The sequence below is a fragment of the Myiozetetes cayanensis genome, unplaced genomic scaffold (genome assembly GCF_022539395.1).
Source record: "Myiozetetes cayanensis isolate MyiCay16 unplaced genomic scaffold, myiCay2020 scf3, whole genome shotgun sequence".
NCBI lineage: Eukaryota > Metazoa > Chordata > Aves > Passeriformes > Tyrannidae > Myiozetetes > Myiozetetes cayanensis.
Genome location: NW_026087521.1, coordinates 15,165,048 through 15,182,536, shown reverse-complemented (window position 1 = coordinate 15,182,536; position 17,489 = coordinate 15,165,048). Strand labels below are relative to the sequence as shown.

At 43.6% G+C, this 17,489-nt stretch overlaps 1 protein-coding gene across 1 annotated transcript in view; it reads left to right on the top strand.

Annotated features, from left to right (window-relative positions):
* Positions 1-17,489, top strand: part of CELSR1 (cadherin EGF LAG seven-pass G-type receptor 1) — a 169,228-nt gene that overhangs the window by 96,334 nt on the left and 55,405 nt on the right. Inside the window, 1 exon segment of the mRNA XM_050324656.1 lies at positions 1,481-1,569. Coding sequence (XP_050180613.1) covers positions 1,481-1,569 — 89 coding nt within the window.

The window sequence follows — 17,489 nt, the reverse complement described above, 5'->3', positions numbered from 1 at the left end:
TTCATTTCCCCTTTATTACCTTGGAGTTGTCCAAATTAGATTTTAAGGCAGGTTTTTGAATGGATTAGTGTAATGAAAGAACATGCTGCAGTCAGAGAGATGTGCTCTGCTCCACGTGTCCAAACTTGAACCAAATTGCTTGGAAGGTACCCTGAGGATGAATGGGGAAAAAAATAAATTCTGCTTGCACTTATATGCATTTAAATGCAGAGCAACTCCTTTAAAATACATGAAACTAAATTTAGATTTGTACTGCTGCACCTGAGAACAGGTCTGGTCCTGTATGTTACAAATGGTATTTTCTTTGGAAGGAGAATGGTTTATGTTTTATAGTTTTAAGTGGCTTTTAACGAACAGTACAAGTTTTGGACACCTAATCTGACTGTTTTACCTGTCGCAACAACTTTGTCTCAGAAAGCAAAGCAAAAGGATTGCAGAATGGTGAACTTCCTTATGCATAAACTTGATAGCTGAATAAAAAGCATGATTATTAGCACAGATTTTTTATCACTAAATGACAAAATCCATCACAGCAGGATGTCATACATGCTAAGCTGAAAATGTTTAAATAACAGAAATATATAGGATGGGAGTTAAAGGAGAGTAGGGGATGCAGGAGTAACACTTCACAGAGGTATTTGTTGCAAAGAGAGAGAAAGTACATTTTAAGCTCAACGATACTATGAACTTTGTTAGCTTACAAGGGGGAGTTACTTTTCCCATTGTTTATTATGTAGAATGTTCTAACTTAAAAAAAATAACACCAACAAAACAACACCAAAGAAACAGAAGAAAAAAAAAAAAAGCTAGCAATCCCTTCTCTGTGCCAGGCCTATTGTGTACTTTCAACATGAATGTTTATTTTGCTGCTACCTTGAAACAGATATGCCTGGTTACTGAGTTGGCTCTGCTGACTCAGTCCTGGCTTAAAAGCTTTGGCTTTCCAGTTGCAATGGCAAAGACTTACTTTCAAATTTAAATACGGAAAGGCTGTCAATAATTTCATTAATCGCTGGTAAAATTTTTCTGGGACCAAGTTTTATATTAGAGTACTTTTGGATTTCACTTTCGCAGCTCTGTGAAGGAGTAGGCTTCCCTTCCTTGACAAAAGATCCCATCACAGTGCTCATCATATTAAACAAACCTGGTGCTTTGGGCAGAAATGCAGAAAAAATCATGTACGTTTTTTCCTCATTCCTTATTTCCTCCTACATTTTTTATTAATAGCTATATCTACCTAATGGATCTGCTACTGTGCTCTGCAGAAGCATGATAAGAAGTAACATCATTCACCCAACTGTTGCAGAAGCTGGTATTTGTGCACCAGAATAACTCTGTGAAATTGGGGATGTTTACTGTCTTGCGGGACAAAACCCCAGATTACTCCGTGATGAAACAAGGTGGCTGCGACCTGCACCCAACAAGAGTCTCTCTGTGTTTCTTGCAGTGATGGTGACTTTTTTTTTTCCTGTTTTTCCAGGGGAGACAACCACTACAGTGGCACCGCTCATTCCGGGAGGTGTCAGCGATGGGCAGTGGCACTCGGTTCAGGTGCAGTACTACAATAAGGTAAGACTAATTGTGTTGGTGATAACTGTATTAGTTGTAAAGTAATAGAGGCGTGGGTCATCTAGCCCTGAGTTGATGTTTGCAGGTGACCTGAATTTTATTTATTTAACCAGGCACACTGGTACAGCTCTGCACAAATGATACTGGTCTTGCTCATTTTGCCTGAGACAAAAAGCCCCTTTGAGGGCTTCTGACCTAGTATGTCCTTTCCAGAAGTACTACCAGGGAACCCTCAGGCACTTGGAACTATTTTAGTTTTGAGTTCTTTAAACCTTCACAAGTGTCAGTGTATCTAAAAAAACTGCTTCACCGATTTGATCTTGTTAAAGAATTGTACTATGCAGGAACCTTCAGAGTAGTTAACTACAAACCAGAACTGTAGGATTTTCTGAAGCAAAGCAAAATTCTTCACTGTAGCTGTCCTTTCTTGAGCAAAATGACAAGTTTAGCTTGCACTAGCTTCTCTGTTTTGGAAAATGTGGTTATATAATGGTTGACACCTTTCAGCAGTAAAGCACTGTCTTACTAAGTAATTTTTTTGTCTGCTATATAAGAATATGCACAATAGAAATGCAAAAAGTGTTGTTGCAGTCCATGGCACTCAGAGGTGGACTCTAAGGTCTCTGTCCCACAGGTGCACCTGTGGTCCTGTCAAGAGCAGGTTCAGTCTGACTGAATCAAAAGGAATGCAGGGTCTCTGTGCAAAGCAGCCATTCCATGATGAACCAGAAAACAGGCTTTTAGGGTGTATGGTGACACTATTTGCAGGTAGATGTCAGAGCTCTTCTAGAATCTTTAACAAAAATTAGAAGATTCATTTAGTAACTGAGAAGTGTTGCTTTTAAGTCTGACATGATACCATTATGGAGGATCATATAAGGAAATAGAGGAGCATTGTTGGCTGTTAAAAAGGAAACAGGATACTGGTGTAGGAAGCTGAATGGAAGATGAAGGATTAATATGATCAGCAAGTTCTTTATTTCCCAGTGCTGCATCCTTTCATCACAGTTTGTGTGGCAGTTGAATGGGAGGATTAAAATTTTCTTTTGACTCCTAGATAGGGTCTCCTAGCCTAAGAACATATTATTGAGGAAATAAAACCCTTTTTTATTACTTTTGTATTTTAAAACTTACTTTATAGGTTTTTTACTTAATATACTTAATATTCTCTGTACTCTCTTGAGCCCAAAGAAATAGAAATGAAACTCTGTGTTGCCATGCATCTGTGGACATTGTGAGGCTCTTCCTTACAATCTGCAACATGCTATGTTTCCTTGTCTGTGTATTTCTTAGTGGATCACTTTAGCAGAGTGAACGGCACTTGCTGAGGCGGTGGGGGGACACTCCAGCTTTCAGGCTCCTGGGCACAGCTGCAGAGACAGCCACTGGAACAGCTCACTGAAGTGCCACTGAGCAGATAAGGGGCCTGAGCAGCCCCACAACACTCTTTAAAAGGCAAAGAGATCTGACACAGTTGTTAAAAATAAACCCCTGCCTCATTTTCAGGGCTTGCAGTGGTTCAAACAGACTGGTGGGTGAGCCATGTTAGCAGCTTGTGTTTTCTCATTGCTAACACGTGCTCCCTGTCACCATTTTCTTCTTCTGCCCCAGTTTTTCAAAGCAAAATGAGCCACTCTCCACTGAATGGGAGGAAACTCAGGGCAGAAAGGGAGAGCAGAGGGAAACACCAGGAAACACCTCTGACTTAGCTGCCTTTGCCACTCACATGACATGAAAGTGATGAAAAGCAGGGTCACTGTGTGGAAAGCAGCACTGTGCCCTTTGCTGTCTGTGTGAAAGGCCGAGGTCATCACCTTCCCCTTAGCAGTATTTATTCCAGAATGGTTAAATTGGGGCTGGAGAGGGGAGCTCACAATATTGAGTCAATGGCACAAGATATTCTAACCAGTACATATTTAGCATGCTCTCAGGACTTCCCAGCATAGCTGAGAATTGCATGTGTTGCACCAGCTTTCCAGTAGTGAAAGGAGTGGGTGCCACAGGGCAGTGGCAGCTGGAGGCGGCTCTGCAGTCCTGCCCACCGGGCTGCCCCCACACCCTGCCCCAGGGTTAAGCCTTCGCCTAGGCTGGTATTTGTTTGTAAAGCAGTTTCTTGGATACTTCATGTTTTAACAAAGCTCGAAGTGAAGTTCTTGTGAGGAGGCTGAAAAGACAGATAATTTAGGGATTTGAGTTGTGCCAAGATAAATGGGATGCTGTGTCTAAACTTGATGCAGCTGAGATGTTTGAATAACAGAGTACCAAAAACTCATGAGTTTGCTTAAATCATACACGCATATTATTTTGCAGGTACTGCATCCTTCCACTCTTTCTAAAATCCTACCACATTGTCAGGTCATCATCCTGTCACTATGCAGCCCCTTTGCTCCGTTTTAGACATCTCTTCCCGATGTTGTCCATGGGAAATGCATAATCATCATCCCACATACCCATAGAGATCCATTTTATTCATTTGTCTGTCTTGCACAAAATAACTCCTTAAGGAGTTATTTATTCCTGTGTTTTCTTACCCCTGAGTTATGTTGTTTCATCTCTCTCCATCTACCTTTTGCTCCATCAGCAGGTTTTCATTATTTAATAAATATGATTACCTTTGTCTATCCATTCATCAGTCCCTTCTTGTGTCAGTTCTGTGCTTATTTTGCACAGCAAAAGCCATACAGACTTTTTGAATTTTTATTATTATTATTATTCACAGTCCTATAGCTGAGTGCTGCCAGGCTGCTTCTCCTGCTACTGGGGTTATTGCAGCTGTGCCTGTCCTCTTCCTACCCACCACTGTGTCCTGGGGCAGTGACAGGTTTCTTCAAGGTGGACGCTTTCCTCCTACCTTAGAAAGTGAGACGTGGTAGTGTGGGTTGAAATAAAAGGCAATTCAAAAATTTCCTGTTGTGCTCACAGCAAGTGTTTGGGATCAGGTATTCCCTTGGCTTCATCCTTCTTTCTTAGTTCCTTTATTTGTAAAGCTTCTTTAAAGTATCTTATTTAAAACTAAGCTAGAAACTATTCAGTTTTTTTCTTCTTTCTGCATTTGTATAGCATCTAGCAAGAAAAAAAAAAGGTTCCATCTTCTTTGGAGCTTTCACATAATGATGTAATTTGCCTACGGAGTATTAGATTTCATCGCAGCCCAGGTTAATTTTTCATCTTTAGTTTTTGAGGAGAATGGCTAACAGGCTTTGATACATAATCTAAATCATTTCAGTCTAAAGCAAATTTTCGTAGATGATTTTTCACAGCTCTGAAAGCTGTTCCTGCAACCTGAGTTGATCATGGTCAGATATGAGCAACGGTTGAGCAGATTTTGGCACCTGCAGCTCCATGGACAGTATTTGGCTGGCCATCAAGGATTGGATGACTTGGATACCGGGGGCAACTCTGGTGGGAAACTTCACCAGCAGCTATTTTCTTAATGCACAGAGTTCTGCAGCGTCCTGGTGATGTGTGAAGTCACCCTGTACAAATTCAGTTTGGTAATAACCATAATGAAACAAGAACTAAATATGGAAGTGACTCCTGTAAATTATTTTCTGTACTCAGCTCAGAAGCGATGTGCTTGGTAATGTTTATCTTTAGTGTTGTTGAAAAATGCTGATTTAGACTTAAATGCATATCATGAAGGTTCCCTGCTGCTTAGGGACAAACACTGGAGCCTCATCAGTAAAAGGTGAGTCCAGAGCCAGCTTTGCTTCGCTGTGTTTGCAGAGAGGCATCAAACCAGTTCTCTGTCAGCTCAAGTATTTGATGCATTCTTACAAATCCTGGTATGTGCCAGCACTGTAAAACATTTCAGTAAGGAAATGGATTGTAGCAGAGGAGACAGGGAAGTAATGATGTTTCATTTATTGTGTAGTGATGGAAATGGATGCTCCCTATATTGGAGGATATAAGCTGACACACTTGGTTTCAGTGGAAGTGCCTAAGGGAAGCACACGGAACTTTTACTAAGTGTTGGCTCTGTGTTGAATTTCTGGAAGGGAAAACACCAAGGGGGATGAATTGGAAGTTATAAGAGACCAGAAATGAACTAGGAGTGTTTTATAATCATTCTCTAATTCATAGAATCATAGAATCAACCAGGTTGGAAAAAACCTCTGAGATCATCAAGTCCCACCCTTGGTCCAACACCGCCGTGGTTACTAGGCCATGGCACTAAGTGCCACATCCAGTCTCATCTTAAAAACCTCCAGGGACAGTGAATCCACCACCTCCCTGGGCAGCCCATGCCAATGTCTGATTACTCTCTCTGTAAAAAATTTCTTCCTGATATTCAACCTAAACCTCCCCTGACAGAGCTTAAGACCCTACCATCTTGTCCTACTGCTGGTCATCTGGGAGAAGAGACCGATGCCCACCTGGCTACAACCTCCTTTCAGGTAGCTGTAGAGAGTGATGAGGTCTCCCCTGAGCCTTCTCTTCTCCAGGCTAAACAACCCCAGCTCTCTCAGCCTCTCCTCGTAGGGCTTCAGTTATATATTAGAAGTCTGTTAGCTTCCTAGTAGAAAAGTATCAGCTTACCTGTTACTTGCCATTATAGATGTTTGCTGTCAGCATGGGGAAGACAGGGAGGAAAGCTATTCACTGACTCTGATAGCTCAAATGCATTACTTTCTGGGATCCTGATCTTGCACCCATTAAAATCAGTGGGAGGTATTGAATTAAAGGTGACCTGCATGTGACCTGCTTTCTGAAGAGGTATATATATATATTGATAAGAAATTTAGGGGAAATTGGATTTTTAAAATTATTTTGCAAGGAAATGTGGAAGAAGGGGAAGATTTCAACCTGACAAATAAAACTGATAAAAAGTAGTAGAAATAACCTGCTACTTGTTCACAGAATAGCTGACGTGATAACAATGTGAGTTGCCCTATCTGCCTCATAAATGTACTTCCTTTCTACACAGTGAGATTATAGTCAGTCTCTGATGGACTTTGGTCCTCATCCTTTGGCTCTCCTGAGCCTGCCAGCATGAGTGACAGTCGGTAGGTTTAGCTACACTTATTTGGAATAGGAGCAAAACCATGTTTGATAGTAATGACAGTATCAGTGATGTCGCATGAACTATTTGTCATTCATTGCACATACAGGATCACGTATGATTGTAGGCAGTGCTTGGGACAGAAGACTTTACTGAGCCCAGTAGTGAGTAGTGATTTTAATTAAGTGAGAACTTCAAGCCATTCTCCCAAACTTCTGATAGAAAGGCAATTTTGTTCAGAATTTGAGATATACCATCAAACTTATGTTAATGTTTTACCTGACTCTTTACCTCAGGGTAAAATTCATCATTTGGCACAACATAAAAATGTTTTGCGTATGGACATGTTCCTTTAATTATAGAGGGCAGGTACATGTATATTTATGTGCTTCGTATCTTATGTGTTACTTATACATATATGACATCAAAGTTGCTTAAAGACGTTACTGTTCTGTAGGCAGAAGGTCCTTCTGCATCTGCTAAAGGGAGCACAGGATAGTTTTACCTCAATGACAGAAAACCTGAGAAGAGCAGAGAAAAACAAGCTGTCACTGAGTGTCTGATGTGCAGTGCAGTAATTCTGGGGGTTAGGATGAACAAAACCCTGAATGACTCACAGAATGACTCACAAAAGTAACAACTGTAAGACCAGGCAGTATGTGTGCGTGGGATCCTCTTCCATGGTCAAGAGGTATAAAATGATGGGCGCTCCGGAGAGTATCTCCACTATGCTGTTCTCTTGAGCCTGCGGTCTCCTAGGATGAAATATTCAGGACAAATGTTACTCTTTTTACAAGGCTAGGATAAGCTTTCTTCTCATACCTGCTAATCAATAGTAAGCTGCTGTTCTTTCACTCCTTCCTTGCATGTCTTCAGACTGAAGAGTGCCATGGTTGTTGTTTCAGATACTTGAGTGTCTTAGGAGTAGCCCACTCTTTCAGAGTGGTTCTATCCCTGTGCACTTCCCACCCAGCAGAACCCAGACCTGCTTTTAGCCTGAAGACAGCTACTGGAGAAAACAGGCAAATACTTCTGTTAGAGATAAACTTGAAAGAAATGAGGACTGCTTAGGGTAGATCTGTGGTGTGTTGTGAATTCAAAGCACAGGAGGTGCACTGCTCTCAATTAAACTCACTTATGCATTCAAAAATCTCCTGCCTGTGGTGAGTGGTGGTTTCTCCTGAGTTAACTGGCCTTCATCTGGGGCAAGCTGTGGCTTGAGTATCACTGAAGACTGAGCTAATACTGTAGAGATTTAGCTCTCAGCCCACTCATGCACTAGAATTTACCAGTACCTTCCCTTCCCTCATCCACTGGCTGAAAGCTGTTTCCAGGTGCCAAAACACCCTCTATTTCAGTGCCAAGTCCCTCACTGTAATTTATTTTTCATACCTCAGGTGCCTGCTGCAGCTCTCCCCTTGTGCTTGCTCTTCTGGCGAGTGAGTGGGCAGGAAGGCGGCTTTCTCCCTCGCCTGTGGGTTCCTCGGCCAAAGCTGATCCTGAAGGGTTATTTACCCGTGCCCGTACAGCTGTGCTATGGCGCCAGCAGACTTTATTTTTTGAAGTCTGCATCCACAAATCCTCCATACTGTGGATCACTAGTAGTGCCCACAGAGTGGCTGTTGATGCCAGGGGTAGCACTATGTCTGGGCAAAAACAATGAACTCTGTATCTGTGAGACCTCAGTGAGCCCCATTTGCTCGTGTGATCTGAGTGGTGGCTCTCCAGCACTGTTGGACACAGCTTGTGTGCCTTGCTGTGCTCCAGACAGAGCTACAGGCAGCTGAGGGTCTTCAGGATGATTTGGGTTTGGGACTGCTGCCAGCTCAAATAGACTTGGGATGAAGCTGTTTGCAACAGGGGAACAGATCCCATCTGCACTTGCTTGGGACTCGAGATGAAATGTAAGAGCAGGGTCATGGAGGAAAAGTCAGGAAGGAAAAAGCAACCCCAGGCCAGGTCAGGGCTTCACTTGATGCTGTTTCTGTAGCTAGTCAGGCAATATGGTGGCCAGAAAGAGGAATGTCATATGGAAGCTCTTGGGACTATAAATGTTCAAAGAAGCTTAAATTTAGAGATTACCTGCAGATAGTATCTGTCAATGCTCTTACTGTTAAAATAAAACAAAAAACATCTGCAGATCTGTTCTGAACCACCCAACTTCACTCCCTGCACACTCTTCATCTCCATGTGCAATTTTTGTCATGCTCAAGTGTACTGATTTTGTCTGGGATAGAGTTGACTTTCTTCACAGTAGCTAGTACAGGCTATGCTTTGGATTTGTGCTGAAAGCAGTGTTGATAAGACAGGAAAGTTTTCATTACTGCTGAGAAGTGCTTGCACTGCTTGGCCTTTTCTGCTCCTCAGGCTTCCCCACCAGCAAGGAGGCTGGAGGTGCACAAGGAGTTGGGAGGGGACACAGCTGACTCCAGCGGACCACAGGGGCATCCCGTGACGGAAGGGAAGAAGAGGGAAGGGGTGGGTGTTTACAATGATGGCATTTATCTTCCCAAGTCAGTGTTACGCATGATGGAGCTCTGCTTTCATGTGTGCACAGCTTTTGCTTTACCTTGTAAATTGTCTTTATCTCAACCCACAAGTTTTCTCACTTTTACCCTTCCAATTCTCTCCTCCATCCTGTTGTGGGGAAGGTGAGCAAGCAGCTGTGTGTTCTCCAGGCTTAGCTGCTTGCTGGGGTTAAACCACGACACTAAGCAAGAAATAAACACTTTGCAATAGGCTGGTGTTCAGCAGCTTCGGGATAAAGACTTTCTAAAATGGGCAGGAGGAAAGGCCTTGAGATAAAAACTGCACTGTTTTCCTGACAAGCTTGGATATGTAAACGGAAGGTTGTTGGATTTTGAGTTTGTTGAGTGTTTGTATTTTGGGATCAGGGAGGAGGAGCATCCCCCCATTTTCTGAATTAAGCAGAAAAATGAGCCAGTTTCTTTGGTTGACTTTTTTGCACAGGTGCCTTCCAGATCCCTAGTCCAATGGCAGCTTCTGGTGTAGCAAAAGGAAGAGAGCAAGTAAATGTATAGACCTGACAGCCCAATGAACCCATTTTGCTTCCAAGGGAGTCATGAGCAGGGAAGCAGCAGCCTCAGGAAGCAGGAATGGGGAGAGCGCAGCAGTCAGCAGGGCCCACCAGCAGGTGCAGAGGGGCAGTACACTGCAGCAAGGGTGGCACAAATTCACAGTAGATGTGTCATGTGTCCAGCTGGAGCATGCCTGGCTCATATCAGCACCTGCTTCAGCTGACTGCATAGCAAGCATAAGCTCTTGAGTTCAGTCTTGTACAACCTCTGCATTTTCTCATACTCTTACGTGCATTATGACTGCCACTCGTTAGCGGAATTACCTTTAGGATTATGTTTATAGCAAATCTCTAACATTCATCACTTCCTTTGTTTTACTAGAGCCTCTGTTTTGATTCTGGGATCTTGTGTGATACAACTGCCTTACAGTGACCAGAGGCAGAGCAAAGAGGCATGTGCGAAACTTCCCTTTTAAAAACTCAGATCTGTTCTCCCACCCAAGACCCAGCTGGGACCATATTTCACATAGCCACAAGTCACTGGGGTGGTGGCAGATACACTAAAAAATTAGGGTGAACTGGTGCAGCTGTGGGCAACTGGAAGCTTGGTGGCCACTTGTGATCCCCTGCCATGGGCAGGCAGGATGTGTCCTTCCATCCAAGGACATAAGCACAAATGGCACAGGCAGTCGCAGGCAGTGGGAGTAGTGCTGGTCTGTGTTGGAGAGGTTGATGTAGCACTTTGTTTTGAATAGGGTGGGATGAGCACAGCAACCTCTGACGGTCTCCTGCAGAGACAAGCACAAACCCTGCTGGTTACAGCACACGTGCCCCTGTACCAGGTGCCTGTGGAGCTGACAGATACGTTATCTCATCTCCTTCTGAAAACTCAGACCCTCTCTGATGATGGCAAGTTCATCTGTTATGGAAATATATTCTGTATTCAGGACTGACAATTGATTTTGCCACTTGGCTTTGGAAAAAAAAAGATATATATCAACGTTATAGTGAAACTTGGATTGTGACAGCTGTACCAAAAGACATGTATGACACTGGTAATTGCTTTCTTTCCTATAAAGGGAACTAATTCTTGTTAGAAGTTCTGGGTTCTCACCACCCTATTCCCCCAGGACCAACAGGCAAACAGGAGCATCGTGAAGTGGCTCAGCACAGGCTTCCCTGTACCAGCCCTCCCCTGAGCTGCCCCTCGAGTGGGAAGCTCCCATTCCAGCACAAACACCTTGTTTGCTCAGCTCTTGGTCTCCCTGCTGAGCCTGCCAAGGAAGCTGCCAGCGCTGTGGGTGATTTATGAGGCAGGCACATGCCTGTAGCTGAATAGGGATTGCCGGTTCCTTGGAGCATCGCCACATAGCTGCCACCAGCTAGGCATAACTTCTAGTCATTGGACCCAGGGTGAAAGACACTGCCCTCACGTATCCAGGACACCATCCAGTATCGTTTACTTCTTAATCTGAACAGTCAGGAAAAGTGGTTGGCAATTAAATTCTTAGATGGGTATTAGGTATTACCCCTTGTGTTGAGGAGCACCTCTCACATCAGAGCAGGGTTGCCCCAGCTGAGTACTGAGTTTTGTAACTTGGTTGGAAAAGACAGACCCCAACAGAAGTCAAAGAACTGGAAATGCAATTGGTAATAAAGGCTGGGTATGACTTGTGCAAATGTCTATCACTGGTGACATCTGAGCAGATGTAATTGTGACCTGAGGGAGAATTTATGAAGTTAATCCTCATGGTGGCTTCCAGACTAATTTGTTAAGGGATTGAGGGAGATTTTCTAAATAAACAATGCACTTGTTGAAGATTATGGTAATGCCACTGTTGATCAGATGTGGGCCCTGCCAGAGTTTAGATTTTGCTGGCTCAGATTGACTTGCTGTGTTTACAGCATCTGTGATCAACACAGACCTGCTCCAGCATTGCTTGGCATTGTGTGATAAACTCAGAACAGTAATTGCAACTGTCAAGCAAACAATGGGCATGGGGAGGTACTAGAAATACTGAAAATGTCATTCAATTAGGAGCAACCTACTTCTCTGGGCATATTTTTCCAGGAAGAAATAGAATTTTGTGGCATTTCCAAACCTAGATTCATAATATTTCTAAAAAATGCCGATATAGCTTTTAAAGGCTCTCTCAAGTGTGCAAGGCAGAAGGCGTGTTACAATTTAATGCTTCCTCTTAAAACAAACCACATATTCTTACTGAAGATTTAGCGATATTTCTCCCAATTTTGTCATTTCCGTATCACCCATCTCATTGTGAATGTTTAATATTTAATAGTGGAATGCTACTGTGGGGGTCTAGGGGCCAGTGGTGTTACAGCAAGGAGGAGATTGTGGATAGTGCTAGCTTCCAACAGAGCATGGATGGTTAACTTCACCAGATCATCAATTTGTGCTGGATGCCTTTCCTTCTATGGCATTTTCATGCGCTCAAAAGTTCTGCCATAGCTTAAGTACAGGAAAGCTTGCAGGACATCAGAACCACAGGGAGCATAACCACAGTCAATTCATTAGGTCTAGTTTTGAGCACTTAGCTGTACTTACCTGTATAAGTGTGGGGCCTCTTCTTCACACAGAAAGTTACCAGGGTTTCCTCAGTTATACATGGAAGAAAAAAATTCAAGGGAAAAAGTCACTTTGTTTGCTAACCAAAATTTTAAGCAGCAGCCTGAGAGACAGGCGTGTTCAATTTACTTTTCAACTCAAAATGTCAAGGAATTTTGACTGAATTTTGACTTGGATTACCAAAATGGTTAACCAGAAGGAAGTTCTGGTAGCTTTCACAACTTTCTCACAAGAACAGAAATTACTGTATCAGCAGAGTGTTGTGTTTTTTGGTGGGCAGGCTTGTATACTGGTGAAGCATGTGGTAGGTAGTGCTGGAGGCAAATGTGCAAGATGAGAGTATGAGGAATTTGTAGCTATGCATTTGTATTACTTACCTATACTATGTATTTTTTGTGTTAGTGGGCATGGCCATTAAAAAGACCTAGCAATTAAAATTACAAGCAGCTAGAGGAAGGGAAAGAAATTAGATTTTTCATTGCTGAATGCATATGAGCATTTTAGATTTAAAGTTCAAAATGTTTTTCTACTCAAACACATAAAATATGTTCCTTGTGTCTGAATGCAAAAGATGTCATTTCCCACATGTTCAGAACTCAATTTTTAAAATGCCATGAGAAAAGGTAATCTCAGAAAAAATAGTTCAGTTTATGAGTCATTTCCTGGCTTTCTGGCTGATGATTCAGAGACTCACATCCTTGCTGAGGTCAAATTCATCCTATTCCACCCAAATCCAGAGGTTCATCAATGAAAATCCTAGTCTAGGTAAGACCATGGATTTGCCATATAGAAACTGAAGCTTGACAGATTCTGATAGGATACAATATATAATTATAATATATATGATATGCAATATCATTAATAGTGAAGGTGTATCATCTTCATGATAATCTGCTCACAGTTCTAATAGTCTCACTGTCCCTTGAAATCTTTAAATCAATTTTTATAAAGGAAAATTTTTGCTTGGATGCAAGTCGTGTTATTAAGCAGGACTCACTAAGTGATGTTCTGTGGTTATATAAAACAAAAGACTGATTAGATGAGAACATGAGTGCCTTCCATCCAGAAAATGTGGCAGAATCCTCCTCGCCTCGATCTCCCACCTGTAATATTGCAGTTGGGAAGCCTAGAGCTTAGAGCAGGAGAAAGAAATGTTGCTACACATTTGTCCTGTTTGTAGATTCTTTCATAGTATATACCACTCCCTCAGTGGGACTTTGGTCTGGCTAGCCTGTGATGACCATTTACATTCATAACATCTCCTGCAGAACACTGAAGGACTGCCTGGCTAATATTTACTTTTTCTTGGTCTTTCTTGAATGTAATTGCAGAGCCCTTGCAGGTGTTAGTGGGTGTAAAGGGGTGGGAGGTGGGCAGCTGATCTGCCCTTGCAGAACAGGGACATGTGAGTCTGGATTTTAAAAGCTCCTCCCAGCAATTTACCTATATTTATTCATGTGGACTTCAATTAGTAGTAATTGGTTTTGTTGGTTTTTGTTTGGGTTGGTTTTTTGTTTTTTCCTGGTAGAGGGTAAGTGCAAAGTGATTGATATCTGGGAAAGGAAATCAGGATTTGGCTGTGGAGCAACATTCCATTGTCTTGACACAAAATAACAAATAACTCGACTCTAAATCTGTGTCTCGGGAAATTAAAGTGTAAAGGAGTGAAAGTCATTTGGAGGTCATTGAGATGTAAAGTGTGACCTGCTCTCCAGGCCTGAGTAGCTTAGCTCTCAGTGACAGCTTTGAGAAATCTCTCAGGCGACTGGGGAAGAGAGAGCAAGCTCGTACCCAGTGCCTGGCTCTTTCCCTCCCCTGCCTGCTTTTGGAAGTGTTGTTCTCACAGAGTTTGCAAACACCACCTGAAAACACTGGTCTTTGTGGTGGTGATTTTATATGCAAACACAAACAGTAACTTTCCAGAAACCACCCACAGGTTTTTCACTCTGCCAGTGACAGTAGGGACCATGTCTTGTCAAAACCAGCCTGAGCCCCTGCTCTTTTGGAAGCCTCATCTTTGGCAAGGCTGTTCAGTGCTTACTCCTCTCACTCCTGGATTTTAAAAGGTTTTACTCATTGTACCCATTTACAGCATTTACTGCCACTCTACATCTGTGCCCACCCCACACCTGAACTGAGTGTCAGCTGTGTGGCTTTCCTTCTGGTGTGGGGCTCTCAGGTCACCCTGGGGAACTTGGCACCCAGTGGTGCTCCTTGAGCCTGTGTTTACTCAAGCCATCTGACACCTCTACACTGCAAAAATCTGCAGACATTTAATGGCACCTCCCAAAATGGTGATTTTCAGCTCTTTCTGAAGGCTGAGGAGATGCAAGGGCCCTCCATGAGAGCTGGCAGACTCTGAATGACCCTTGGCTCACCTTAAGGCCCCGAGGACAGTGGTTGAAGGCTACGCTGTGCAGCCCAGCCTGGCAAGGGCTTCTGCAAAGCCAGTGGAGTCATTGAAATGGCACCTCAGGAATTTGGCGCAAGTTCTTTGAAGTGCACTCTTATCTCCATTTAATCATGCAGTAAATCTACAGTAGCTTGCTGATTTGCGAGTAACTTTTCAGGTATTATGCATCTGTCTGTGCAGTGAGAGGAAGCAGCACTTTGCAATCACCTGCCCATGCAAGGCTCTGTGTGTACCAGGAGACCCTTGCATAGATCCAGCCATGGAGGCAGGGGAGAAGCCCATGGAAAAGTGCGGACTTTATAGACTAAAATTATCTACATTATCTACACTAAGCAGCAGTTTGCTTGGCCATCTGTCACTAGGGATGCCTCTGGGAAGGAGTTAGTTGCTGACATGTTGTGCTATATCTAGGTATTTTTGGGGGTCTGAGAACAACAAGATTCACATCCTGGATGCAAAATTATGTTGTAAAACATACAAGATTTATATAAAGCCAAAGATATTTGAGAATGGTACTTTGTTAGGTAGATAGGGACAAATGGCAAAGAGAGAAGGGTTTGCTGAAGTGGGAGAGGACAGCATGTGAAGGAGAACAAGGATGTTCTTCCAGCATCCTTCACATGCTCTTGTCTCCCAGTTCTCCAAGGATGCTGGAAGAACATCCTTGTTGGAGTAAGAGAAGGAAGCAGCAAAATAAGCAGAAAGGGGTTCAGAGGGCAGGAGAGGTCAGGGAGAAGGCATACCAGCCGCAGGGCCAGAGCAGAAGGGAGGAGAGAACTGCAGAGGGTGGACAAGGGCACCCCTAGCAGCAGACCACCATGGTTAGCGGTGTCTCCCACAGGGAAAGCTGAATGTTGTCTTGAGGAGTGAGCATGGTCTCTTTACAGGCAAAACAGGTCCTTCTTCTTGATGATTCAGCATCAAAGAGCTGAGAAGCATCTGGGAATACACATTTGAGGATAAAATTTCCGTTTGCAGACAGGGAAAACTCTTCCTATCGGCGCTACAGCAGCCCTTGACAAAAGTAATCAAATCTAAGAATATACCCTTTGCAGTAGCTGGATGATGTTTGTGAAGATACTGGTCACAGTGTGGAGGCAAGGAGCACGTCTGGACACTGTGTCTGTGTGACAGTGGCTTTTCACAGCATCACTGCCATTGACCACATGTTGGGACAGGAGGGCTGCTCCTCATCTGTGCCCTACCACTGAGAGAGCAGCAGCAATTTGGGCAGTGCCATTCATTGGTGCCAGGTCTCATAGCTGTGCCTAAAGCCCCCTTGCTTTGAATATCAAAGTTTAGCCTCTGGATGCAGCCTGAAGGAGATAACAAATGAGGCCAGTAAAACCCGCCTGACTTTGTGGCCCAGCCCAGATCCTGAGGATTGGTGTTGCAGGGCGTTTCTCTAGGAAAAGGAACTGGTCTGGTGGCTTTTCAGGATTTGCATTTTTGACTCACTGATGGGAAGCTTTCTTTTTAGTTTTCCTTTTCACTGTCACAGGTTCTCATGTTTCTGTACAGACTTGAGCCAAGTTTGTATAAAGAAATGCCATTAAAACATTCAGTGAATAAAGGGGATACATGCATCAAAGAAGTAAAGGGGTTTATGTGAAACGATTTGTCCTGCCTTTCCCTGGTGACTAATCGGGATATGTAAAAGATTCGCTGTTCTTCACACCTCCTATTTTAAAAGTGCTCTGGAAATCTGTAGAGGGAAACTCTCAAAAACAAAGATTAACATTAGTGGTTTATCTAATCTGGCCTAATTTGGAGTTTCCCGATTGATCAGAGTGATCTGCAAGTCCACTCTAAGCTTCTCCGGCATTTCCTGGTCTGTCCCCCGGGACTGCGAGGACGGTGCTTTCCCTGTTTATTTTTTCCTGTTTATTTATTTATTTTCCTCGCTGGGGGGGCCAGGCTCAGGCAGCTTGCCCAGGGAGACCGCCGCCACCGCGGGCCCTTAATGAGCTTTTTGACCACTGAAGCAGCACAGCATCGCCTGGGAATCGGAGGGGGTTTCTCCCTTGGCCGCGTCAGATCGCAGGGCAGGGGCCGGCGGGTTAACGAAGGAGCCGGGGCGGCTGGCGGGCTGCCTAATGAGCGCCGGGGAACCGGGCAGGGGGGACCCCGCCGGCGGACGGAGCCCCGGCAACAGCCTCCAGTGGAACCCGATGCCAGTTGCTCCATTTTTTTCCCATTATTACTCTAGCTGGGAGCGTTAGAAAGTGAAGAGCCCCAAAGGGTATGATTGTGAGGCATTTTCCACCCAGCACTTTTGAGGGTGATAGGCTCTGGAACCGGCACATTAAGAATGCAGAAGAGAGCTTTTTTGGTATTAAAAAAATAACTAGGAAACAGATTCTTTTTAACCTTTAACCACTCCAAACAGCCAATAAATCATTAGCTACTGATTAACAAAAACAGAAGGGTAACTTATTGTCTTGGTAAGCAAACTCTTGGAATCACTGAAAGGCTGGCACTGGCTTCAGGATTGCTTTTCTTCTTACACATTTGCACTTATTAAAAAGACAAACAAGGGCAAGCTCTGCATATTAAACTATGCCATGCAAAGCATTTTGCTAAAACACTAACTTTCTAAAATAGATAGATTTTTAATGTGTTTGCTGAACTAAGCAAATGCATTATTTGCACTCTGCAGCATCCTGTCTGTCCCCCAAAAGCAGGTCTCCTCGTGCCAAGCATAACGAGGTAGGTTGTGTCTCATCTGCAAGCATTCCCAGTTTGTGTTTTCTAGGTCTTGGCCATACTTACAGTCTGCTGCTGAATGTCTCCTCAGCTCCTTCAAAAGACTTAATGGAGTGACTAAAGCAGGCGGAAGACCTCCTAGCCGAGGTCTGGGCTGGAGAGCACAGCTTTCAAT